Raw genomic sequence first — 26590 nt, 5'->3', positions numbered from 1 at the left:
CTTTGGTTCAAGATTATTTTCATAGGCCATATCTTGTTGGCATGGGCCTCTGTGGGTCGGGTTGGGGAGTTTCCGGCTCTCTTCTGGTGCAGGGGTTTCTGCTCTTTTGGTACTGGTGGTAGGTTTGTACGTTCACAACTTTTCTCCGTCCTTCTGGCGACGGTCAAGACTGCTGCTTTCCGGAGGGGTCCTTGGGTTATTGATGCTTGATTGGTTCGGCCGGGGGTGTGTCATGTGTTGTCCGGTTGCGGCTCTTTGCCGTTACCTGCGTACTGTGACTGGGGATGCGCTTTGGGTTGATCCGGTTCCCCTCGTTCCCTGTTTCAGGGCTCGAGTCTCCCAGGTAGTCCTCAGTTTTTAAATCTACCAGCCTGCAGTCTATCCTTGTGCCCGTGTGTGAGAATATGTCTCTCAAGATTCTCCCACAGCTGACTTGAATAGCTCATTGCAGTGCACAGTGCACTGATCTTCGTGCACAAGCCCTATCTCTGTTAACCCTGGATAGTGAACTGGCATGTTGGGTATCTACAGAATGCCCACTTAACCAGGAACACGTTTATAATACAGAGGCCGCCGTATGTCCAGGCAGGATGTAGATACAGGGAAGTTAAGCATACATGCCACAAAGGGTCAGTGAGTACATTGGCTGGTGCCAGCGTGAGAGAGTAGAGAAATGCCAGTGAGGCGACAGGACAGTCTGACCCTGAGGTCAACCTCAACTGGCACAATGGAGAATAACAACTGTGACATGGTCGTGACGTGTTCATGATGTCACCTCTGCTACTGATCAGGGAATGATCAATATGATTGATTCCCGCTCTTTTGCTGCAATGTCATTGGTCAATTTGTAACCCTTTGTGTGTCCCACGAGATGCCCGGAGCCCCAGGCAAGAGCATTCACATGAGGAAGCCCTTGCACAGAGGACGTGTCTTGTTCTGTCTATCGGCCAATAGACTGAACACCGTTCATTCCTCACTGTCAAGTTAAACTCAAGAGTCTTTTCGATATACCAACACTCGCCCGGAATCGCGACTGTGAATATATTGTTTAGAAGCCTAGTGACAAATCACCAGAGCAAAACAGACTGGTATCAGGTAACCCCTGGTGACAAGTGGAGATCGTCTGTGAGTAACCTAGAGTGACCTAAGGCAGTGTCACTGCCTAAGTAACCTGTGTGTGACTTTACCACAAGTGTACCTGCATGGTACCACATAACCTGCAACCGCCAGCCGCCACTCGGTCCAGAGCGTGTAGCTCTGTAATGATTTTTACATGATTTTCATGATTTTTACATTTTTACCTCAGTACCTCGGTAGCCTCGAGCCGCTGCCCTCACTGTACCATGTGACGTCACCACCCTTATTCACTGCCAGTGCCAGTGTGTGTGCGTGTGTCGGTTATACATACAGCACGCCCTCCTGCGAGTACCCCCGTGTCAAGTACGGTTTGTGGGAAAACCTGTCGTCAATGGTCTCACTTCAGAACGAGGAAACCAGCTATCAGGCCACCAACGAGTTCTTGCATAAATGTGCCTGAGTGAGTGAGTGAATAAGAGAGGTACCCTACCTGTAAGTACAAGATTTGTTCATTGATTTATTGTGTCTGTGTTGATCTGAGGGCTCAATCACAGTTCTCACCTACTCATACATGACACAGGTTATAGGTGAAGGCACCCAATGGTGTATGCGTGTTTATCTGTGTGGTATCACAGCATTACACACGTCTGTGAATGTGAGCTTCACATACACCACACATTTAGTATTGTGTGATATTATTATTGTGCATATTATTGCCTGTCCCATTGACAGTGTATTTGTGAGTTATTGCATATCATCATTACCCGAGTATCCGGTTGGAACTCTGGTGATCCCTTTGCATACAGGCAGTTAGGTTGCTGTGTTAATGATTGGCTGTCAACCGTGTTAAGTTAGATGTTTCGCCATGAGTGGATCCGAGTCCATTAGCCAGACGTCAAGAGTCTTGCTAATGCAACCATAGCCTTTCTGACACCAATCTAAAGTAAATCAAGCACCCCTTTGTATTAGTGGTTAAGTTAGTAAATAAACTACTGTTAAGCTTTATGCGGTGTTTCCGTTGAACCACTTTTGAATACTGCCAACCATTTACTCAAGCCTTCAGCTCTAGGTGTCTTCAACACCGAGTTGCCTATATTCACTAAACTATAAATGTGATGAGGACCCTGGGAATCCCTTAAAGTGTTAAATCATTGAGGAGATTCCAACGATCAACGTGGACCAGGACAAGGTGAGGCTAGTCTGAGAAGAGACCCTCAAGGACTCTAACTCGACCTTGCTCCCAGGCCCTGTACGGTTGCTCTCGTATTTTCTCTGCTGATTCTGACAGCTTCGTGAACGTCTGCCACATGTACATTGGCAATGTATGCATTGCAGTCGGGAAAGCAAAATAGAAAACCCCCACACCGTGCCATTCGGACGTTTGCAGCTTTCGCTGCCGTGTTGGTGATGTCTAGGGCTCATTTTGGGCGCGAGGATTTGGGGGTCGCACAGGTTCCTGGCCGCCCGTTCTTTGTGCACGGGTCTGCTCCTGTGCGTTCTTGTGTTGCCTTGGGTCGCAAGTTGCAGCCTGTTGTCTCGGCTTTTTTGCGTTGTGGAGTTTGTCTCGACTTGGCGTTGCGGAGTTTGTGGCGGCTGCCTCCCGGGGTCAGCCCTTTCTTTTCCTTCTCTTTGGGTATGAAGCTCCAGGGAGCCGTAGGGGCTCCCCATAGAAAACCAGCATTGAATGTAATGAAATGCCATTTTCTAGGTGAACCCCGGAGGCTCCCTGGCAACCTTCCCTTCCACCGGTCGGCGTTTTTTTTCACATTGGTTGAAGCTTAGCTTCTGAACTGATGCAAGGCAGCTGGCGCAGTGAGGTCCGGGGGCTCCGCCTCCCCCTCTCGAGGCGGGGAGGGCTGCGTGGGCGATCAGCGCGGCAGTAAAGTGTGATGTTTGCTTGTTTCCTTGGGATTGTAGGGAGTTTCTACCTCTGTTTGGTTTTTGTGTTTTAGTTTTTTACCATGTGAGGTTTGTTTTGTTATGCCTACCTTTCTGGGTGCCTAACCCCGGTCAATGACATAAGGAAAACCCCAACCACAAGGGGGTTTTCCAGGGCCATTGCTCCCTGAAACCTCTCTGAAGGGGCCAGGTTCTGGCGCTGGTCCCTGGTAGGTCTGAACTCCTTAGCTAATGTCCCGGTCTAATATAACATACATTAGCCCAATAAGCTCCAGGGAGCCTCCGGGGCTCACCCAGAAAATGGCGTTTCATTACATTCAACGCTGGTTTTTACATGATTCCAATCATCACTGGTGGCTGCAGTGGAGTAAGAAGCTAACCTCATTTTTCTTCAAGATTTTTCCTGCTGTATTCTGAATTATAATTTATTGTGTTGAGGGACAAGCCAACCATTTAATACGTACAGTATATATTAGGCTCTTACTGAGGTCCCCCTAGGGTCAAATTACTGACCCTTCCCAGGATGCATCCCTACAAGCTAACCTACTCCTAGGTACCTATTTACTGTTCAGTGGACAGTGACATTAGGTGATAGAAAAATGCTCAGTCATTTTTGTCCCACCCAGGATTTGAAACCCGAATTCTCGTTTGAGAGTCGAGAGCGAACCCGACTGTACTACAGGGACCCCATTATAGCACAGTTTTGTTATTTTCAATATTGGCAAGTACAGTAACAGATTTAGTGGGTAAGTTAAACCATTGGTGGTAAAATATCTCCTGTTATTTATTCTTCATTGAAGACTGGTGAAATTGTTGTCTTTCATATGAGTAATGCTGGATCTTTTCAAGAGATAGCCTGTATTAATGGTTTTAACTTAAGTATTTTAACCCTTAACATGCTCGGGGTTTAATATCCTGTCATCCCCACAGGCGCATGTCATTTTGAAAAAAAAAAAAATATATTTATTCTTCCTTAGCTGTTAATTTGTGTTCACTGATCACAGGAAAAATAATAAAAAAATTGTAAGTGGCATATATTGCCTGCTATAGGGCGGGGAAGTCTGGCAAATTATAGGCGTTGACTCAGCGTGCGTCCCAGGCGGTCTGTTGCTCGCAAGCTGTCAGGCCAGAGTTGCCACAAAGAGATAATTACCAAATTATTTCAATGTCTCTGATTGATTTTTCATACTTTTTTTGCTGTAATATTATTCAATAGTGTGTAGTTTGATATATTTATATAATAAAATGAGTGATTCATTACTGTACTCAAAAATATGGTGTGCATATTGTTGATTCAATTATGTTCATCAATCAGTGAACAAATACTTTGTCGGTTATTACATTATAAGCACAGGTTATATATAAGTATCTGCATGTTTTGTTCACTATAACGAACCACTAAGTAGCTATTATGAGTCAAAAAGTAACGAGGAGTGACCGCCGTTTACCAGCCAGCCACTCCCGCCCTCCCTCCAGTCATCTGACTCACCCACATTCTCCTCCCACAATAATGTTTTTGCTATAATTCACTACAGAGCACCACTTGGTTTCCGAACTTTAGTTATCCGAAACTTCCAGTTTCCCGATTGGGGTTGGGGAGTCATGCTACCCGAACAAAGTTCGGGTAGGAAGGGGTCCGCCAAGCGTCACGCCGGTTTGTGGTGGTGGGTGGGAGATGGTCCAGGGTGCCCACTGTGACTTCACAGATTCACGGCCTATTATTCCTATTACAGTATTTTGAATTGCCATAAGGCTGGAATGTTCATTCTGTGCTTTTGTTTTACATATCTGCACAATCAAGAAACATCTGTGCACCATGTTGGCTCCAAATGGACGCATTGCGTCATTGATGGCTGACTGGTGGGTGGATGGACGATGGAGCTTAGGTGGGAGGCAGTATGAGAGGGGGGGGGGAGAATCAGTGAGAGAGGGGGATAATTAGTCAGAAAGGGAGGGAGAGAGATGCTAGGAGGGAGGGGGAGGTAGGGAGAGATGTTAGGAGGTAGGGAGAGATGCTAAGAGGGAGGGGGAGGTAGGGAGAGATGTTAGGAGGTAGGGAGAGATGCTAAGAGGGAGGGGGAGGTAGGGAGAGATGTTAGGAGGTAGGGAGAGATGCTAAGAGGGAGGGGGAGGTAGGGAGAGATGTTAGGAGGTAGGGAGAGATGCTAAGAGGGAGGGGGAGGTAGGGAGAGATGTTAGGAGGTAGGGAGAGATGCTAAGAGGGAGGGGGAGGTAGGGAGAGATGTTAGGAGGTAGGGAGAGATGCCAAGAGGGAAGAGGAGGTAGGGAGAGATGTTAGGAGGTTGGGAAGAGATGCTAAGAGGGAGGGGGAGGTAGGGAGAGATGTTAGGAGGTAGGGAGAGATGCTAAGAGGGAGGGGGAGGTAGGGAGAGATGTTAGGAGGTAGGGAGAGATGCTAAGAGGGAGGGGGAGGTAGGGAGAGATGTTAGGAGGTAGGGAGAGATGCTAAGAGGGAGGGGGAGGTAGGGAGAGATGTTAGGAGGTAGGGAGAGATGCTAAGAGAGAGGGGGAGGTAGGGAGAGATGTTAGGAGGTAGGGAGAGATGCTAAGAGGGAGGGAGAGGTAGGGAGAGATGTTAGGAGGTAGGGAGAGATGCTAAGAGGGAGGGGGAGGTAGGGAGAGATGTTAGGAGGTAGGGAGATATGCTAAGAGGGAGGGGGAGGTAGGGAGAGATGTTAGGAGGTAGGGAGAGATGCTAAGAGGGTGGGGGAGGTAGGGAGAGATGTTAGGAGGTAGGGAGAGATGCTAAGAGGGAGGGGGAGGTAGGGAGAGATGCTAGGAGGTAGGCAGGAAGGGACGGAAGTAGTGAGAATTAGGGAGGGAAAGGCAAGCTGGCAGGCACAGGCTGGCAGGCACAGGCAGACAGGCACAGGCAGACAGGCAGGCAGGCAGGCTCGGGTAAGGAGGCAGGCAGGCTGGCTCGGGTAAGGAGGCAGGCAGGCTGGCTTGGGTAAGGAGGCAGGCAGGCTGGCTCGGGTAAGGAAGCGGTCAGCCAAGCATCGTGCCGGCCTGTGGTGGGTGGGTGGGGGGGTGGGTGATGGTTTAGTTTGCTCACTGACCGTGTCGGGCGCCGCCGGCTACCCTGTGACGTCACAGACTCACGGCCTATTGTTCCCATTGTTTGAATTTGTCACGAGACTGGAGTGTTCATTCCGTGACTTTGTTTTACATATCAGCACAATCAAGGAACATCCGTGCACCATGTCGGCTCCAAATGCACGCATTGTGTCAGTGAAAGCATCTACAAGCGGGTTACGTAAAAGAAAGAGGTCAGTGATGACATTTGAAAAGAAAGTTGAAATAATTAAGAAGGTGGAAAGCGGTGTCCCGAGAAGTGTCGTGTGCGCTGAGTATGGCATTAGTAAAAGTACTGTTTTTGATCTTCTTAAGGCTAAACCTATCATTTTTTACTATTTCTCTAGAAGTGAAAGTGATAAAGCAATACGAAATAGAACGGTAGTAAGTAAAGCAAAAGTGGAGAGTGTTGATAACGCAGTGTGGGAGTGGTACAAACAGAGACGTGAAGTGACGAAGAAGCCAGTGGCAGGCTGGCTCCTTGTGGAAAAGGCGCGTGAATTTCACCAAGCAATGAAAATTACTCAAAAGTGTGTATACAGTGATGGTTGGCTCAGAAGTTTTAAAACCCGTCATGGCATTAGGTTTATTAAAGTGCATGGTGAAAGACAATCTGCTGATATTGTTGGTGCTGATGAGTATGTGAGTAAATTTGCAGACATGGTGCAGGAACAAAATTTAGCTCCAGAGCAAATTTATAATGCTGATGAGACAGGTTTGTACTGGCGTATGCTTCCCACAGAAACGATGGCTCATAGTGGTGAGGACGATCCTTCAGGTGGTTATAAACAGAACAAACAGAGAATTTCTTTGTTGTGCTGTGCAAATGCAGCTGGCACGCACAAATTAAAGTTACTTGTGATTGGAATTAGTAAAAACCCCAGGGCTTTAAAGTCAGCCAGGTGCCTCCCTGTGATTTATAAAGACCAGCCAAGTGCGTGGATGTCTCGAGTAATATTTGTCGAGTGGTTTAATAAGAACTTTGTACCCGAGGTGAAGGAGCACCTGAAAAGTGTTGGTCTCCCGCAAAACAGCAAAGTTGTGCTGCTGCTAGATAACAGTTCAACGCATCCACGAGGTGATGAGCTTATAAATGGCAATATTATTGGAACGTTCTTGCCACCCAATACAACCTCAGTGATCCAACCCATGGATCAAGGAATAATTAAGAACCTTAAACACCACTACAAGAGGATGTTTGCCAGACGTCTTAACAATCAGCTTGGAACACTTAAGGACTTTTATAAAGTCTTCACAATAAAGTCAGCTATCTGGACTATTGCTAGTGCGTGGGATGAGGTAAAGCAGACAACACTAAGAAATGGTTGGAAAAAACTTTGGCCCGCGTCAAGTCTGTTTCCTGAGGAAGATGACGAGGCAGATTTTGAAGGATTTGAGGTGAAGAAAGTTAGCGAGAAGAAAAAATTAAGAGAGGAACTCCTAGCCTATGTCAAGGGGATTAAGTCCCCTGAGATTAGAGCAGAACTGGTGACTGAAACAATCGAAGATGACATAGATAGATGGATAGATTTTGATGAAGAAGCCCCAAACAATCGAAACATGACTAATGATGAAATTATAGAATTAGTATGTACAGCAAAAAAGCCAGACGAGTGCAATGAAGAAGATGGAGAGGAAGAGGAAGAGGATGAAGAAATGTTAAAGGAAAAATGTGATATGGAGAAAGTTCAGCAAAATTTTGAATACATTCTGGCATTTATGGACACGAGTTTCAGTGAGTTTGAAACTAAGGACATGATGACTCAGTACAATTTGTATATGAAGTTTTTAAAAACAAGAGCCAAGGGAATGAAACAAATGTCAATTACAGAGTCTTTTGCAATGGCTTCCAAGAAAGCTCGCATTGCATCACCAGCACCTGACTCATCGCATGTTGACCCAGTCAACCCAACAACTTCAGTCAATCCAACACCATCAACATCCACCACCACCTCTTCCATGTAAATAACTATGCTTCATCAACATCGATCATCAACATAAGCGGATCAGGATTTCAATTATTGGCGAGTACAAACAAAATACGGTCACGCATTTACGCTATGAACCTGTCGATTTTTTTCCCTAGATTTTTTTCAAATTATTTTTTTATTTTTTCCTCCATTTCTCGTATACGAACTTACATGTTAACCGACGGGTCTCGTCCCCAAGGGGTTCGGAAACCAAGTGGTGCTCTGTATATACAAACGTTATATATAAGTATCTACATGTTTTGTTCACCATAACTGTACATCTAAGCTTGTATGGTGAGTAAAGGCACAAAGATGTGGCTACTCACACAGTCAGCTGATCGGCGGCTGCCCTCAAGGCCAGATGCACTAATATTTCTCCTCCAACAATACTGTGTGGTGTTATTACGCTATATACACACATAATATATAAATATCTACCTGTTTTATTCACCATACCTGTACAAATAAACTGGTATGGTGCCCAAAGACCATCCAGTAACCAGTAAACAACACCGTCGTCTACACGACGCCACCGCCCTCACCAAAATGGCAGCTCCAAACCTTCTCTTGCTGTTTATACCCTCTATACACACGTTATATATTATTATCTACATTTGTGTTCACCATAGCGAACCACTAAGCTGGTATGCTGAGTGCAGTCAATAAAAGGTGGCCACACACAGTCAGAAGACATCGCCACCACCCTCCCTCCCACAGCATTACTCCTCCCTCCATGGCGCACAGCACTAAATATCACCACAATCCTGCTATTATCAGAACCCTGGTCAGTTTTATCACAGTCAGGGGTCTTCTGTAATAATATCATCGCTACATAATAGCATGAACAAGTATAATTTGGCATTTTTAGGCGATGCTGTGGTCACAAGCTGAACAGCAGTGCTGTTAGCTCATGCTGCATGCATCAGGCTTGGTTGCTCACTCAATACTGAGGCCAATAACACCCGGGAGTTTGGCCCACGATTTTTTTTTTAAATGGCGTCTGTTTACAAGAGCCCTGATGAAGGTGTGGTGAACCCCGTGTATCCGCGGGCTGTTTAAATCTTGCGTAGTACTCCAACACATCATATGACGTGATGCGCAGTTGACTGGAACAACGTCCAGCACGTCATATGACGTGATGCGCACTTTAAGGGTTAAGGTCTTAACTGAGACCAGCCTTGTTGCATCTTGTTTGAAGAGTCAAAGCTTGGACCATAGCCATTCCAGGTATGAGAGTTGACTTAGTTCTTGAATGATTTCTTGTCATTCTGTTGAACTATTTCCAGTGTGATAATATATTTTTGTAGGTGAGGTCTCCATGCCATGCATGATTAGTGGCATTATAAAACCCAAGTACTGTATTATTTAATATAATGAATTTACCATTTCTGGTGGTCCCCTGGTAGCTCCTAGAACTTAGCCAGAGTAACACCAAGCCTTTGGTGTATACACCAGGCCTCTGAGACCCATCCATCACCTACCAGATGCCACTACCAGATATTGGTGCACTATGATGCAAGGGAATTAAGTCAACACCAGGTGGCATTAGTGTGATGCCCTGCCAACAAATAGAGCCACAGCAAAAGACCTGACTGATCAAAGAACGTATACATGTTATATATATGTATTTACATGTTTTGTTCACCATAACTGTTTGACTAAGCTGGTATAGTGCCCAAAGAGCATAGTGGCCACCCTTACACAGCATGACAAGTCATGAAGATGACGCCTCCTCCCTCACCAAAACGGCTTCTCCCGACACTCCTTTTGCTGTTATTACACAATATATACATGTTATATATAAGTATCTACATTTGTGTTCACCATAGCAAACCACTAAGCTGGTATTGTAAGTGCAGACAGTAACAGGTGGCCACACAGATTCGGCAGACGACACTACTGCCCTCCCATCCTCAACCACAACACAAAGCAAATTATCACAACAATCCTGATATCAGAATCCTGGTCATTTTTATCACAGTCAGGGGTCTTCTGTAATACTATCGTTGCTAAATAATACCAGTTACATATATTCGTTACATTTTTTGGTGATGCTGTGGTCACAAGCTGAAAAGCAGTGCTGTGAGCTCATGCTGCGTGCACCAGCCTTGGTGGTTCACTCAGTACTGAGGCTTTCACACCCAAGAATGTTATCCACGATTTAAAAAAAATGTCATCTGTTTACAAGAGCCCTGAGGAAGCTGATGTGAACCCCGTGTACATGCGGACCATTTAAATCTTGTGGGGTACTCCAAAACGTCATATGAAGGGGTGTGCCCTTTCTCATCAGTTACTGAACGCGTCATATGGAGTGTTGTGCAGTTTATGGGTTAACCACTGCACTGCGCCATCCGATTAAATGCAGTGTATGGCTGCGTGCCACCCGACTAAAGAGTGATGTTAGGGTACTCAAAGATTCAAAACACGCGCATGGTAGGTTGGTTACGAGATGGAGGCCTGAGACCTCCAGTGAGCAGTAGCCACCTTGAAAAAAATTCCCAGCATGCCCCCAGGGCCATAGGTAGGCTCAGTTCTGAGTGAGCAACCATGGCTGATGCATGTGTCTCCAGCTCCCAATCCCCTGTTGATCACGGTGTTGAAAAGAGTGCTGCCTGAAAGGGAAATTCATACATTTTTCTTTGAAGAAGAAAAGGGTAGTGATATTGATGAACCAAGGCACAATAAAGACCTAACACAAGTGTCAGATATAAATGATACAAACACGGATGAGAACGATAAAGTGAGTATGTCCAATACAGGATCTAATATGTTTAAATTCTGAAAATCATTTGCCAATATTATTTCTGGTTCCACTTTTCCTTAGATCTTAGTATCATCCCAAATCTAATGATGGGGTTTATAATATGATCTGTTACTGCATGGTGTATAATGTCTCAAAAACCGTCTCATAAAAAATAAACATTAGCATTATTTATAATTAATATTACTATAAAAATTTATGAAGATATTAAAAGCATTTGTTGGGCAAATTTACTTACAGAGAGAGGCACTGTAACCGTACCAAGCAGATTCCTCGTTTCCTTCATTTGGATGTTGGCTGCAGCATCTCGGACTAAGTGACTAAATTCTCGAAGATCTCTCATTGCAATAAGTTGTTTTACCCCAGCTTCTTGTGGTTCATGCCTGGAAAAGTTGGTTAGTATGCCTTTATGATACAAAACTGTCAAGTTAATGCTTTATGGATGGGAATGTGGAAATTGTTTGCCTTTAGTCTTCAGTTGCAAGTCTTAAGCACAGAAAGTCCCAAAGCACAAAGTCATCAACTACATGTTTGATGGATTAAAACATGACAACAGGCATGGTGTATTCTGAGATATCAGAGTGCACATACCTATGAATATAATAAAATAAACAGGTATCCAACTTGGTTGCCACTTTAGAAAGAATATGCTGTCAAAGGGGGTGAATTGTGCGCTCAGACTGTGCAAAATTCGAAGTACTGCTATCACAGAGAACTTTTCAAAGATCCCAAAAGATACTAGTTTTAGATCACTAAATTATATTTAACATTAGCTTTAAACAAAATTTAAAATGAACATTTAAATAGAAATATGGAACTCTTTCTGTATAAAACCAGCGTTGAATGTAATGAAACGCCATTTTCTGGGCAAGATCTGGAGGCTTCCTTGAGCTATCCAGGCTGATATATATCTATTAGCTTTCTGGCATCAGTCAAAGTGTAGGGAGTTCTTGCCTACTGGGGACCATGAGCCAGAACCTGGCCCCCCCTTAAGAGAGGCACGAGGAGCAATGGCCTAAACCCCTGTGTGTGGTTGAGAGCATCCTATGTCTGCTATCGACCGGGTCTTTCACCCAGAAAGGTAGGTGCCCCAAAACAAACCCTTATTCTGGTGAAAGTATTGCTACCAAAAGCCAAATGAGTGGACAGAACTCCCCAAACAAAAATTAGCAAACGAACATGACGTCATCATGTTGCCGTGCCGCTGTCTGCACAAGCTTGCTTCCCCCTTCCCAGGAGGGGGAAGGAGGAGCCCCAGACACTCGCACCGGTGATCCATCTGGCAGTTCTTAGGCTGGACGTCAAAAACACATGAAAACACTGCCGAATGGATGGAGGGAGGGAGGGATGTCGGGGAGTCTCCAGGTCTCACCCAGAAAATGGCGTTTCATTACAGTCAACGCTGGTTTTCTGGGGGTGCCCCGTCGCCTCCCCGGAGCTACCTCACCAAAGATAAGGAAAAAGAGGGAAGGACCTGGGAAGCAGATCCCAAGCACCCTAAACTCAAAATCAAGACAACTGGTAAAACCAAAGAACCCTGCAGACGACCCGGGAGACCCGAACCCTGGAACACGAAGAAAGGAAGGGAACCCGGGCAACCCAAAGCGAGTCCATGGCCACAGAGGCCATGACGCACAGATCACAGCAGAGAGCCATAACCTACCACAACACACGATGCACCCCCGGGCTGACCAACAACCACAAAAGCTAAACTTTATATACCAGTCATTACAATAAGTTTATGAAATAAGCAATATACAATATATAAAGCTTATCGACAGTCAGTCAAACTCGAATTGTGATTCAGTATAGACGCTTGAGAGATACAGAGCACCACTTGGTTTCCGAACTTTAGTTATCCAAAACTTCCAGTTTCCCGATTGGGGTTGGGGAGTCATGCTACCCGAACAAAGTTCGGGTAGGAAGGGGTCCGCCAAGCGTCACGCCGGCTTGTGGTGGTGGGTGGGCGATGGTCCAGTTTGCCCACTGTGACTTCACAGATTCACGGCCTATTATTCCTATTATTTTGAATTGCCATAAGGCTGGAATGTTCATTCTGTGCTTTTGTTTTACATATCTGCACAATCAAGAAACATCTGTGCACCATGTTGGCTCCAAATGCACGCATTGCATCAGTGGTGGGTGGATGGACGATGGAGCTTAGGTGGGAGGCAGTATGAATGAGGGGGGGGGGAGAATCAGTGAGAGAGGGGGGGAGGTAGGGAGAGATGTTAGGAGGTAGGGAGAGATGCTAAGAGGGAGGGGGAGGTAGGGAGAGATGCTAGGAGGTAGGCAGGAAGGGATGGAAGTAGTGAGAATTAGGGAGGGAAAGGCAGGCTAGCAGGCACAGGCAGGCAGGCTGGCAGGCACAGGCAGGCAGGCAGGCACAGGCAGGCACAGGCAGGCAGACAGGCAGGCAGGCAGGCAGGCAGGAAGGCAGGCAGGCAGGCAGGCAGGCAGGCAGGCAGGCAGGCAGGCAGGCAGGCAGGCAGGCAGGCAGGCTAGCTTGCAGGCAGGGAGTGAGTGGTAGTCACGCGGTTGAACCGCGTGACCTTGAGAGATGGGATGTAGGGGGCGGGTGGTTTGTTGGTGGTGGGGGTGAGACCGGCTCATTCCCGAAGATAAGCCTAACACACACTACCCGTTAGCATGATGGCAGGGAGGGAGGCAGGCTGGCTGGAAAGGAAGCAGGCTGGCAGGCTGGGAAGGAGGCAGGCAGGCAGGCTGTGAAGGAGGCAGGCAGGCAGGCTGGGAAGGAGGCAGACTGGCAGGCAGGGAAGGAGGCAGGCTGGCAGGCTGGGAAGGAGGCAGGCTGGGAAGGAAGCAGGCTGGCAGGCTGGGAAGGAGGCAGGCTGGGAAGGAGGCAGGCTGGCAGGCTGGGAAGGAGGCAGGCTGGCAGGCTGGGAAGGAGGCAGGCTGGCAGGCAGGGAAGGAGGCAGGCTGGCAGGCTGGGAAGGAGGCAGGCTGGGAAGGAAGCAGGCTGGCAGGCTGGGAAGGAGGCAGGCAGGCAGGCTGGGAAGGAAGCAGGCTGGCAGGCTGGGAAGGAGGCAGGCTGGGAAGGAGGCAGGCTGGGAAGGAAGCAGGCTGGCAGGCTGGGAAGGAGGCAGGCTGGGAAGGAAGCAGGCTGGCAGGCTGGGAAGGAAGCAGGCTGGCAGGCTGGGAAGGAGGCAGGCAGGCGGGCTGGGAAGGAGGCAGGCTGGGAAGGAGGCAGGCTGGGAAGGAGGCAGGCTGGGAAGGAGGCAGGCTGGGAAGGAAGCAGGCTGGCAGGCTGGGAAGGAGGCAGGCTGGGAAGGAAGCAGGCTGGCAGGCTGGGAAGGAGGCAGGCAGGCAGGCAGGCAGGCAGGCTGGGAAGGAGGCAGGCAGGCAGGCTGGGAAGGAGACAGGCTGGGAAGGAGGCAGGCTGGCAGGCTGGGAAGGAGGCAGGCTGGCAGGCAGGGAAGGAGGCAGGCTGGCAGGCAGGGAAGGAGACAGGCTGGGAAGGAAGCAGGCTGGCAGGCTGGGAAGGAGGCAGGCTGGGAAGGAGGCAGACTGGGAAGGAGGCAGGCAGGCAGACAGGCAGGCAGGCAGGCATGAAGCGATATATGGGTGTTGAAGTGAACCGTGAACCACGTGACCTTTGAGAGTGTGTGTGTGTGTGTGTGTGTGTGTGTGTGTGTATGGGTTTGGGGTGGGGGGTGGGGGTGGTGTGTCGGTGGTGGGGGGAGAGGGGGAGGTGTGTCGGTGGTGGGGGGGAGAGGGGGAGGTGTGTCGGTGGTGGGGGGAGAGGGGGAGGTGTGTCGGTGGTGGGGGGAGAGGGGGGAGGTGTGTCGGTGGTGGGGGGGAGAGGGGGAGGTGTGTCGGTGGTGGGGGGAGAGGGGGAGGTGTGTCGGTGGTGGGGGGAGAGGGGGAGGTGTGTCGGTGGTGGGGGGAGAGGGGGAGGTGTGTCGGTGGTGGGGGGAGAGGGGGAGGTGTGTCGGTGGTGGGGGAGGGACCGGCTGACTCCGTAAGCCTAACCACACTCCACAGACCTGTGACCCAGATTTGTTTCTTAAATGTACAGTACATCATCGTATATTTTAGGCAGGATGTTCCTGCAGGCTGGCAGGAAACATCCAGAGGATGTTTGCCAGACGTCTTAATAATCAGTTAGGAACAATTAAGGACTTTTATAAAGCGGATCAGGACTTCACTTATTGATGAGTACAAACAAAACACGGTCGCATTTACGCCATGAACCTGACGATTTTTTTCCCTAGAGTTTTTTCATAAATTTTTCGGAAAAATTTCTTTTTACATTTCTAGTTTATTTTTTCCCCTCTATTTCTCGTATACGAACTTACATGTTAACCGACGGGTCTCGTCCCCAAGGGGTTCGGAAACCAAGTGGTGCTCTGTACCACATATCTTCAACATTCACCAGCAACAATGTAACACTCAACGAGTCCAATTCCTACCCTCACAAGGAGCTTTAGCCTCGATGCAGAACAGACAGCCAGATTCTGGATACATCAAGCTTCCACACTCTCATCCCGCATTCAAGCTCTTCAATTCTACCCACATTCAGAACACCACGTCTATACTCTCACCCAGCATCCAAGCTCTCTACCCTCAGCCTCATTCAGCTCTCTGCCCTGCTCCAGACTTCATTTCAACAACTATTACACTTCACTACATTGCCAACAAACTGACTGCTGTAACCAAGACCATACTAAATAAATATATAAAACACTAAACTGTGTCTAATCAACCAAATATATACACATACCTGGTTGATACCTGGTTGATGGGGTTCTGGGAGTTCTTCTACTCCCCTACAAACTGACACTACTTGTGAGAGTTTGGTCCACCAGGCTGTTGCTTGGAGTGGCCCGCAGGCCCACATACCCACCACAGCCCGGTTGGTCCGGCACTCCTTGGAGGAATAAATCTAGTTTCCTTTTGAAAATGTCCACGGTTGTTCCGGCAATATTTCTTATGCTTGCTGGGAGGACGTTGAACAACCGCGGACCTCTGATGTTTATACAGTGTTCTCTGATTGTGCCTATGGCACCTCTGCTCTTCACTGGTTCTATTCTACATTTTCTTCCATATCGTTCACTCCAGTACGTTGTTATTTTACTGTGTAGATTTGGTACTTGGCCCTCCAGTATCTTCCAGGTGTATATTATTTGATATCTCTCTCATCTTCTTTCTAGTGAGTACATTTGGAGGGCTTTGAGACGATCCCAATAATTTAGGTGCTTTATTGCATCTATGCATGCCGTATATGTTCTCTGTATTCCCTCTATTTCAGCAATCTCTCCTGCTCTGAAGGGGGAAGTGAGTACTGAGCAGTACTCAAGACGGGACAACACAAGTGACTTGAAGGGTACAACCATTGTGATGGGATCCCTGGATTTGAAAGTTCTCGTAATCCATCCTATCATTTTTCTGGCTGTCGCAATATTTGCTTGGTTATGCTCCTTAAACGTTAGGTCGTTAGGTCGACATAGACATACGTTAAAAAATTAAATGGATGCCAAAACTTCAGAGAGTTTTAAAAAGGTCACATGACAAAGATTATAGGAAATATGAGAAACCTGTAACAAAATACACATAGTAATTTGACATCAAGAGCAATTTACACATAATAACATTTACTAACACAAAAGTTTGAAAGAGTCATATCCAAACTAGCCAAGAAGTTGAGCTACACTGTGGCACAACTCAAACACATCTGCCTGTAATACAGAACTTGACTTCACACAAATATTTAAATGAAAAGTGAGTGAAACTTAACAGTGCTCCCTTACAAAAGAAAAAGGAATTAAATTTTAAATATAAATTAAGAGACTGAGTAAAAATGGTAACAAAAACACAAGACATTCAAAGCAAATAAGATTTATTATACTTACAATACAATACAATTTTATTTAGGTAAGGTACATACATACAATAAATATTTACAAGGATTGTTTGACTTATAGGTAGAGCTAGTACATACAATGCCTAAAGCCACTATTACGCAAAGCGTTTCGGGCATGATAAACTTAAATGACAAGCTTAATACTAATTGAGCATAATGAGTAGAATGGAAACAAGAAATGAAAACAAAGATGAAAAAGCAGCACAAATACAATTATGTCGACAAACAGAGCTCTTTAAAGAAAAGAACAGACATTGGTTGACAATAGAAGGGTAAGGTAGGTTACAGGGAATTTATTAGGTATAGCTTCGCTTTTAACTTAAACTGGTTGAGAGAGGTACAGTCTTTAACATGGTTGGGAAGGTCATTCCACATTCTGGGCCCCTTGATTTGTAGAGCATTTCTAGTTTGATTAAGTCGTACTCTAGGAATATCAAAACTGTATTTATTTTTGGTGTGATGCTCATGGGTTCTGATACAACCTTCTATGAAGCTTTTGAGATCAGGATTGGCATTATAGTTTAGCGTTTTATATATGTATAATACACATGAGAGAATGTGCAGTGACTTAATGTCTAACATATTCAGAGATTTAAGTAGGGGTACCGAGTGATGTCTGGGGCCAGAATTGGATATTGTCCTAATAGCAGCTTTGTGTTGAGTAATTAGAGGACGTAAGTGATTTTGGGTAGTAGAGCCCCAAGCACAAATACCATAGTTGAGATATGGATAGATAAGGGAGTAATAGAGAGTCACCAGGGCAGGGCGTGGTACATAATATCTGATCTTAGAAAGAATGCCCACAGTTTTTGAAACTTTTTTTGATATGTTTAGAATGTGTCCCTGGAAATTAAGCTTGTGGTCAATGAGAATGCCAAGGAATTTGCCATCTAATTTGTTACAAATTTGGGTATTGTTTATTTTGAGATTTATTTGATTAGAGGATTTATTGCCAAACAGAATATAAAAGGTTTTGTCAATGTTAAGGGTGAGTTTGTTGGCAGTTAGCCACAGATGGACTTTAATTAGCTCAGTATTTACTGTGGCATTTAGAGCAAGGGGATCAGGACTGGAGTAAATGAAGGTTGTGTCGTCAGCAAATAGAATTGGTTTGAGGTGTTGGGAGGCATTTGGAAGGTCATTAATGTAGATGAGAAAGAGGAGAGGGCCAAGTATGCTGCCCTGGGGAACACCAATATTGATGGGTAGGGTGGGAGAAATTGTATTATTCACAGAAACATATTGGAGCCTGTCAGTAAGGTAGGATTTGAGGTATTGTAGGGAGTGTCCTCTGACTCCATAATGATGTAATTTAAGAAGAAGGTTTTGGTGGTTGACAGTGTCAAAAGCTTTACGCAGGTCCACAAACAACCCAACAGGGAACTCATTTTTATCAAGAGCTGTATGAATCGAGTTAAGCATACTAATAAGTGCATCGTTAGTGCTTTTTTTGGGTCTGAAGCCATATTGGCAAGGGCTAAGTATATTGAGTTTGGCTAGATATGATTAAAGCTGCTTATAGATTAGTTTTTCAAAAATTTTTGACAAGTTTGGCAGGATAGATATAGGTCTGTAGTTGTTAACATCTGTGAGATTACCACATTTGTGGACAGGCGTTACTCTCGCTTTTTTTAGAATATCTGGGAAGGTTTGGAGTTCAAGTGACTTGTTGAAGAGCAAAGCAATAGCAGGGGCTAAAGATCTGGAGGCTTTTTTGTAAATTAAAGTTGGTATCTCCTCAAGGGCACCAGACTTGGTTTTAAGGGAAAGGATTATCTCATTGACGTCAGTGGAATTAATAGGCTTTAGGTACAGAGACTGTGGATAGTTACCTGAAAGATAGTCATTAATGTCTGTACTGGAAGATGGAATATCATTTGCAAGGGATGAACCAATGGAAGAGAAGAACCTATTGAACTCAATAGCAGAATCAGAGGCTGAAAGCTGACCATCGTTATTAGACAGGAGAGTCGGTTTGTTATTTAAAGACTTCTTTGATCCCAATATTTGAGAAATTGTTCTCCAAGTTTGTTTAATGTTGCTCTTTATTTGGGTAAATTTATCTTCGTAGTATTTAGTTTTGGCTCGTCTAATTATCTTAGACAGCAATAATGAGTAATTCTGAGAATTCTTTGGAGACAATTCCTAACCTATACTTCTTCTCAAGGTCATGTTTTTTATTAATAGATTTAAGTATTCCCTTTGTAAGCCAGGGATTGTTAAGCCTTTTGGTTGTGACTTGTTTTGTAAGCATAGGACAGTGGGTATTATAAAGGCTAAGAGTTTTTTGAAGAAAAGATTGCACTGCTAGGTTGATGTCCACTATGTTACCTAACTCGGACTCCCAGTTGACATTATCAGCAGCAGTTATAAAATTGTCTATAGCAGTTTCATTGTGTAGTCTAAAACGTATCACTCTTGACTCAAGAGGTGGTTTGCTAATATTAGTTAAGAGAAATGTGGGGTAATGATCTGTAGTGCTATCGGTGATTATACCTGAAGTAAGCGGAGAGGTTATGTTTGTCCAGATGTGATCGAGCGTCGTGGCAGTGCTATCAGTGATTCTAGTAGGTCTAGTGATTAAGGGTATGAGGAAGCAGGAATTCATACAGTTGAGGAAGCTAACAGCAGTGGGGTGTTCAGGCTCGCAGAGGTCAATATTAAAGTCCCCTGCGATAATTAGGTGGTTTTTGTTCAGTCTGTTATCAAGTATTAGATTTCTAAAGTTTGAGTTGAATTCGGACACATCAGTGTTAGGAATTCTATAAACTGCACCCACAGTCAGGACAGACTCGGCACCCTTGACTCTGAAGCTGGCGAAGATATACTCCCCATAGCAGTCTCTGGTTCTAATTTCTTTTAAGCATGTTACTTCTTGGTGGTAGTAAAGAGCAGTGCCACCACCTCTCTGAAGTTGACGACAGTTGTGAATTGCTGAGTAGTTAGGCATGTTAAAGAGCTGAGTAGTATCCTCTTTCAACCATGTTTCAGTAAGTATAATAAAAGAGAATTTGTTGTCAATAGCTTCAATCAAGGCACTAACATCATCGAAGTGTTTACCTAGGGATCTAACGTTCAAATTGATTACAGAGATATTGTGATTATGAGTTAATACATTGTTTACATCATGTGCTGCAAAATATCTGCAATTTAGATCATTAAAGTGATAATTGTCATAGATAGTGGATAAGAGGTTAAGTTCAGGGTCTATACTTGTCTGCATAAAAAAAGCTGATTGCAGGAAAACAAGGGAAGAAAGGCAAATAACAAGGTAGAAATAAGCTATAAAATAGGGAAAAAGATGTACACAATACAGAACAAAGCAAACTCAAAAGGGGCTTACAGGGGTACAATGGAGTAAGGGAGTATGGCTAGGCTAGGCAACCTAGGTAATAAATGAGATTAACGAAAAAACATATAAACATGGACTATACAAAACACAAGATATAGAAATACAAAACAAAAATATAAACAAGACTAAGCAATACAAAAACAAATTGAGCAAAAATGAAAAATGAGGTAGATTGCTTACAAGTACTGTACTCTCAGGTACACTGTAAGTAACAATTTGCAATTTGAGATGCAGGCAAAGCCAGGGGTACAATGGAGTAAGGGAGCATGGCGAGGCTAGGCAACCTAGGTAATAAATGGAATCAAAGAAAAGTTGAATAATAAGCATAGGCAAATTTAAGCTAATGATTATTAACTATAAATAGTTCAGTTATGACTGTATAATTAATAAGACCTGAAGAACTATTTATGCACTCAATTAAATAATTTCAGTAAATGACTAGTTAAGAGTAAGTTAACACTTTCACGCTATCTGAACGCGCCGGCGCGTCCGGTTTCGTCTAACATAAACGCATAGTGGACATAAAGTTATGTCAACTTTTAAAATATTTGTATAAAATTCAATTTTTATCCGATTTACTTTGGGTTTGTTTTAAACTGCGCGCTATGAGACTCTCTTTCTCACCACTAGGCTGCATAGTACAATAAGTTCATGAAAGGTGTGGATAACTTCGATCAAATGGTATTTTGTCCCAAACGCGTTGCAGGTGGGTGACTTTAGCCGTTTATACTGGTAATGCTTCTTCCATATCATGTATTATATGCATATGTCTGTTTAGGGAATTTTATTCCGATCAATATACAACCAAAAATAACTGTGTGCAACAAGTATAAACTTGACAAACATAACAAAAGTAAAAACATTTCGTGTGTGTTTGACGCTCACTGATATGTTCCAGCATTGTTTTATATTTGGCGCTATTCTAACTTACACTTTGTTGATATTTTTTACCTATGAGCACATAGAACATTCTATTGCGAACACATTGACACAAAAATGAATGATGTACATAGAAAATTAATGTCATGAGAGTGAAATAAGTATAAACTTTCAAAACGCCGTGCGTCGTCCCGTCACCGATATCGGGTAACAATTTCACCACTTCCCACACTCTTGCGGGCGGGCCGCAATCATTATTCTACGCTTATATTCATATCACCGTGTTGGGAATTTCATTGCGAGTCCATTGATACCAAAATTAACGCTGTAGAACAAGTGTGGAGGTGATTACAATCCCAAGAGTAAAAACATTTTGTTGCTGATGGGTGCTCACGGCGAGTCATCTTCGTAGTTATTTATTTGGTGCTGGTATCCCTATACGTTTCGTGACTTTTTTTACTGATGTTCTCCTAGAGAATTTTATTGCGAACACGTTGGTACCAAAATGAAATACGTAGCATGAGAACTAAGGTCAGAAGAGTAAAAAGAGTATACACATTTTTGTTTTTACGCTTAAGCGATAAAAATGCAGCGCGCACATTCGGTTGGCTGAGTGACCTTTGCGGAGAGCGCGAAAGTGTTAAAAATTAAGTCAGAAAATGAAACAATGAGACTTAGGAAACCTAGCCCCACTAGTTGACAGGGGGTTAATTAAGTTAATTCACTGGGAGTGATAATGAGCTGAGACAGACCACATTGGGAGAGGAAAGCGTTGAGGTTCTCTTCTTTAGTAATTGTGAACATTTTGCCCTCTGCGGTTTTTCTCACCTTTATCAGTCCATCTCTAACGAAGCACTGATGAATTGCATCTGGGTTTTTTTGACGGATTTGACGCAGGCGGTAGAGGAGGTGCTGTCTGTTCCTAGTCAAGCACTCGTTGATGTATAATCCCTTCCGTTGGGCTACAGCTGTCCGGACTAGATTGGATTTCGTGAACTGGGAAGACAGCTTCAGTCGAATTTTCCGTTGGTTTTGACTTGATGGATTCTTTTTGCCTACTCTGTAGGCAGCAATAACATCAGATTTGTTTAGAATGAGCTGCAATTTGTCTTTTAAGAGATCCAGAGCTATTTCGACACAGTTTTCACCATCATGTTCCACAGGTATATCTTGGGACGACACTATAACAGAGTCTAGCAGCTTTTGCTGGTCTTGTTCATCCTGGGAGACAGAACGCTGGGCTGAAAATGTACTGATACATGCAGTCATTTTGTTGAGAGCTTCCTCCTGTTTTTTAATGGCTTCATCAGTTTTCAGAAGGTTGCTTTCCTCACGGAGATCATTTAAATCATGCTGTAGTTGGTCTTGGCTTGCCTTGCAGTTTCTAATTTCCTCGCGAAGGAGGGTTATTTCTTGTTGTTGTTGTTGGAGATTAGCGTGGATCGCTAGATTCTCATTTAGAAGACTCAAGATGATAGCATTTTGAGACTCGAGGACTTGGCACAACTTTTTGAACCACTGATTCTCGGCCCAGTTATAGAATTCCGGTGAGGGACTGGAAGCTCGCTTGAGTTGCTTATAGTGGGATGCTAGCATGTCTATAGGAGAGGATTGAGATGTCTCTGCTCCCTTGCTCAAAGGGGTGGAGGGGAGGGCAGCACCGCTGCCCTGGACCCCAGAGCTTCCAGACGGAGAAACACGAATATTGTTTGAGTTGGCCGGGATGGTTGCCTTGTTAAGGGGTTTGTTGTCCTTCTTTCTCTGCACAGCCCCATGTTTAGGAGACATGATTGGTTAGAATGGACTGGGGGTATATATTGTGAAGAAACTTGCGTCAGGCAGCGCGGTGGCGGCAGCATGCACTGGTACTCACAGCCGTAGAGGAATGTTTTGAAACTTAATTGAGATGGAATGAGTTGATTTTGGTCGGTTACTTTGGTTTTGCTATAACATGCTAGGACTCCATGTACTTAGCTGCCTGTGGGTGGCGGTCTACATCATCTGGCAATAGTATAAGGGCTGATATACAGCTTAGAGTGAGGAGCGTAGCGTGATCACATTGGTCTCGTAGCGTGATTATGTGAATAGCTGAACTTACTGAAACTACTGAAACGTGGTTGAAAGAGGATACTACTCAACTCTTTAACATGCCTAACTACTCGGCAATTCACAATTGTCGTCAAATGAAGAGAGGTGGTGGTACTGCTCTTTACTACAACCAAGAACTAACATGCTTAAAAATAATTATAACTAGAGACTGCTGTGGGGAGTATATCTTCACCAGTTTCAGAGTCAAGGGTGCCGAGTCTGTCCTGTCTGTGGGTGCAGTCTATAGAATTCCTAACACTGATGTGTCTGAATTCAACTCAAACCTTAGAAATCTAATACTAGATAACAGACTGAACAAAAACCATCTAATTATCGCAGGGGACTTTAATATTGACCTCTGCGAGCCTGAACACCCTACTGCTGTTAGCTTCCTCAACTGTATGAATTCCTGCTTCCTCATACCCTTAATCACTAGACCAACTAGAATCACTGATAGTACTGCTACGACTCTAGATCACATCTGGACCAACATAACCTCTCCGCTTACTTCAGGTATAATCACCGATAGCGCTACAGACCATTACCCCACATTTCTCTTAACTACCATTAGCAAACCACCTCTAGAGACAAGGGAGTTAAGCTTTAGGCTGCACAACGAAACTGCTATAAACAATTTTATAACTGCTGCTGATAATGTCAACTGGGAGTCCGAGTTAGGTAACATAGGGGACATCAACCTAGCAGTGCAATCTTTTCTACAAACAACTCTTAGCCTTTATAACACCCACTGTCCTATGCTTACAAAACAAGTCACAAGCAAAAGGCTTAACAATCCTTGGCTTACAAAGGGAATACTTAAATCCATTAACATCCTCCTCTAATCCTCCTCTCCTCCTCTAATCAAAATCCTCTAATCAAATAAATCTCAAAATAAACAATACCCAAATTTGTAACAAATTAGATGGCAAATTCCTTGGCATTCTCATTGACCACAAGCTTAATTTCCAGGGACACATTCTAAACATATCAAAAAAAGTTTCTAAAACTGTGGGCATTCTTTCTAAGATCAGATATTATGTACCACGCCCTGCCCTGGTGACTCTCTATGACTCTCTATTACTCCCTTATCTATCCATATCTCAACTATGGTATTTGTGCTTGGGGCTCTACTACCCAAAATCACTTATGTTCTCTAATTACTCAACACAAAGCTGCTATTAGGACAATATCCAATTCTGGCCCCAGACATCACTCGGTACCCCTACTTAAATCTCTGAATATGTTAGACATTAAGTCACTGCACATTCTCTCATGTGTATTATACATATATAAAACGCTAAACTATAATGCCAATCCTGATCTCAAAAGCTTCATAGAAGGTTATATCAGAACCCATGAGCATCACACCAGAAATAAATACAGTTTTGATATTCCTAGAGTACGACTTAATCAAACTAGAAATGCTCTACAAATCAAGGGGCCCAGAATGTGGAATGACCTTCCCAACCATGTTAAAGACTGTACCTCTCTCAACCAGTTTAAGTTAAAAGCGAAGCTATACCTAATAAATTCCCTGTAACCTACCTTACCCTTCTATTGTCAACCAATGTCTGTTTTTTTCTTTAAAGAGCGCTGTTTGTCGACATAATTGTATTTGTGCTGCTTTTTCATCTATGTTTTCATTTCTTGTTTTCATTCTACTCATTATGCTCAATTAGTATTAAGCTTGTCATTTAAGTTTATCATGCCCGAAACGCTTTGCGTAATAGTGGCTTTAGGCATTGTATGTACTAGCTCTACCTATAAGTCAAACAATCCTTGTAAATATTTATTGTATGTATGTACCTTACCTAAATAAAAAAAAATAAATAAAAAAAAAAAAAAAAAACACGACCTTGAGAAGAAGTATAGGCTAGGAACAGTCTCCAAAGAATTCTCAAAGAATTACTCGTTATTGCTATCTAAAATAATTAGACGAGCCAAAACTAAATACTATGAAGATAAATTTACCCAAATAAAGAGCAATATTAAAAAAACTTGGAGCACAATTTCACAAATATTGGGATCAAAGAAGATTTTAAATAACAAACCAACACTCCTTTCCAATAACGTTGGTCAGCTTTCAGCCTCTGATTCTGCTATTGAGTTCAATAGGTTCTTCTCTTCCATTGGGTCATCCCTTGCAAATGATATTCCATCTTCCTGTACTGATGTTAAGAACTATTTTGCAGGCAACTATCCACAGTCTCTGTACCTAAAGCCTACTAGTTCCACTGATGTCAATGAGATAATCCTTTCCCTAAAAACCAAGTCTAGTGCCCTCGAGGAGATACCAACTTTAATTTTCAAAAAAGCCTCCAGATCTTTAGCCCCTGCTATTGCATTGCTCTTCAACAAGTCACTTGAACTCCAAACCTTTCCAGACATTCTAAAAAAGCAAGAGTAACCCCTGTCCACAAATGTGGTGATCTCACAGATGTTAACAACTACAGACCTATATCAATCCTGCCTAACTTGTCAAAAATATTCGAAAAACTAATCTACAAGCAGCTTTACTCTTTTCTAGCCAAACACAATATACTTAGCTCTTGTCAATATGGCTTCAGACCCCAAAAAAGCACTAACGATGCACTTATTTGTATGATTAACTTAATTCACGCAGCTCTTGATAAAAAGGAGTTTCCTGTTGGGTTATTTGTGGACCTGCGTAAGGCTTTTGACACTGTCAACCACCAAAACCTTCTTCTTAAATTACATCATTATGGAGTCAGAGGACACTCCCTACAATACCTCAAATCTTATCTTACTGACAGGCTCCAGTAAGTTTCTGTGAATAATACAATTTCTCCCACCCTACCCATCAACATTGGTGTTCCTCAGGGCAGCATACTTGGCCCTCTCCTCTTTCTCATCTACATTAATGACCTTCCAAATGCCTCCCAACACCTCAAACCAATTCTATTTGCTGACGACACAACATTTCATTTACTCCAGTCCATTTCCTTTACTCCAATTTCATTTACTTCATTTACTCCAGTCCTGACCCCCTTGCTCTAAATGCCACAGTAAATACTGAGCTAGAGAAAGTCCATCTTTGGCTAACTGCCAACAAACTCACCCTTAACATTGACAAAACGTTTTATATTCTGTTTGGCAATAAATCCTCTAATCAGATAAATCTCAAAATAAACAATACCCAAATTTGTAACAAATTAGATGGCAAATTCCTTGGCGTTCTCATCGACCACAAGCTGAATTTCCAGGGACACATTCTAAATATATCAAAAAAAGTTTCAAAAACTGTTGGCATTCTTTCTAAGATCAGATATGTTGCCCGCCCTGCCCTGGTTACTCTCTATTACTCCCTCATCTATCCATACCTCAACTATGGTATTTGTGCTTGGGGTTCTACTACCCAAAATCATTTACGTCCTCTAATTACCCAACACAAAGCTGCTATTAGGACAATATCCAATTCTGGCCCCAGACATCACTCAGTACCCTTACTCAAATCTCTGAATATGTTAAGATATTAAGTCACTGCACATTCTCTCTTGTGTATTATACATACTTCATTCACGAACGCTCATCCGCTCCTGACGACCCTGCTGCCCCTCCAACTT

General features: G+C 44.0%; 1 protein-coding gene across 1 annotated transcript in view; it reads right to left on the bottom strand.

Annotated features, from left to right (window-relative positions):
* Positions 1-26590, bottom strand: part of LOC123769137 (protein unc-13 homolog 4B) — a 441599-nt gene that overhangs the window by 385282 nt on the left and 29727 nt on the right. Inside the window, exon 2 of the mRNA XM_069309818.1 lies at positions 11042-11186. Within this exon, the coding sequence (XP_069165919.1) occupies positions 11042-11186 (145 nt within the window). The remainder of the gene's footprint in view (positions 1-11041; positions 11187-26590) is intronic.

The sequence above is a fragment of the Procambarus clarkii genome, chromosome 66 (assembly GCF_040958095.1).
Source record: "Procambarus clarkii isolate CNS0578487 chromosome 66, FALCON_Pclarkii_2.0, whole genome shotgun sequence".
In the NCBI taxonomy this organism is placed as follows: domain Eukaryota; kingdom Metazoa; phylum Arthropoda; class Malacostraca; order Decapoda; family Cambaridae; genus Procambarus; species Procambarus clarkii.
This window is presented reverse-complemented; position numbering and strand designations above follow the sequence as displayed.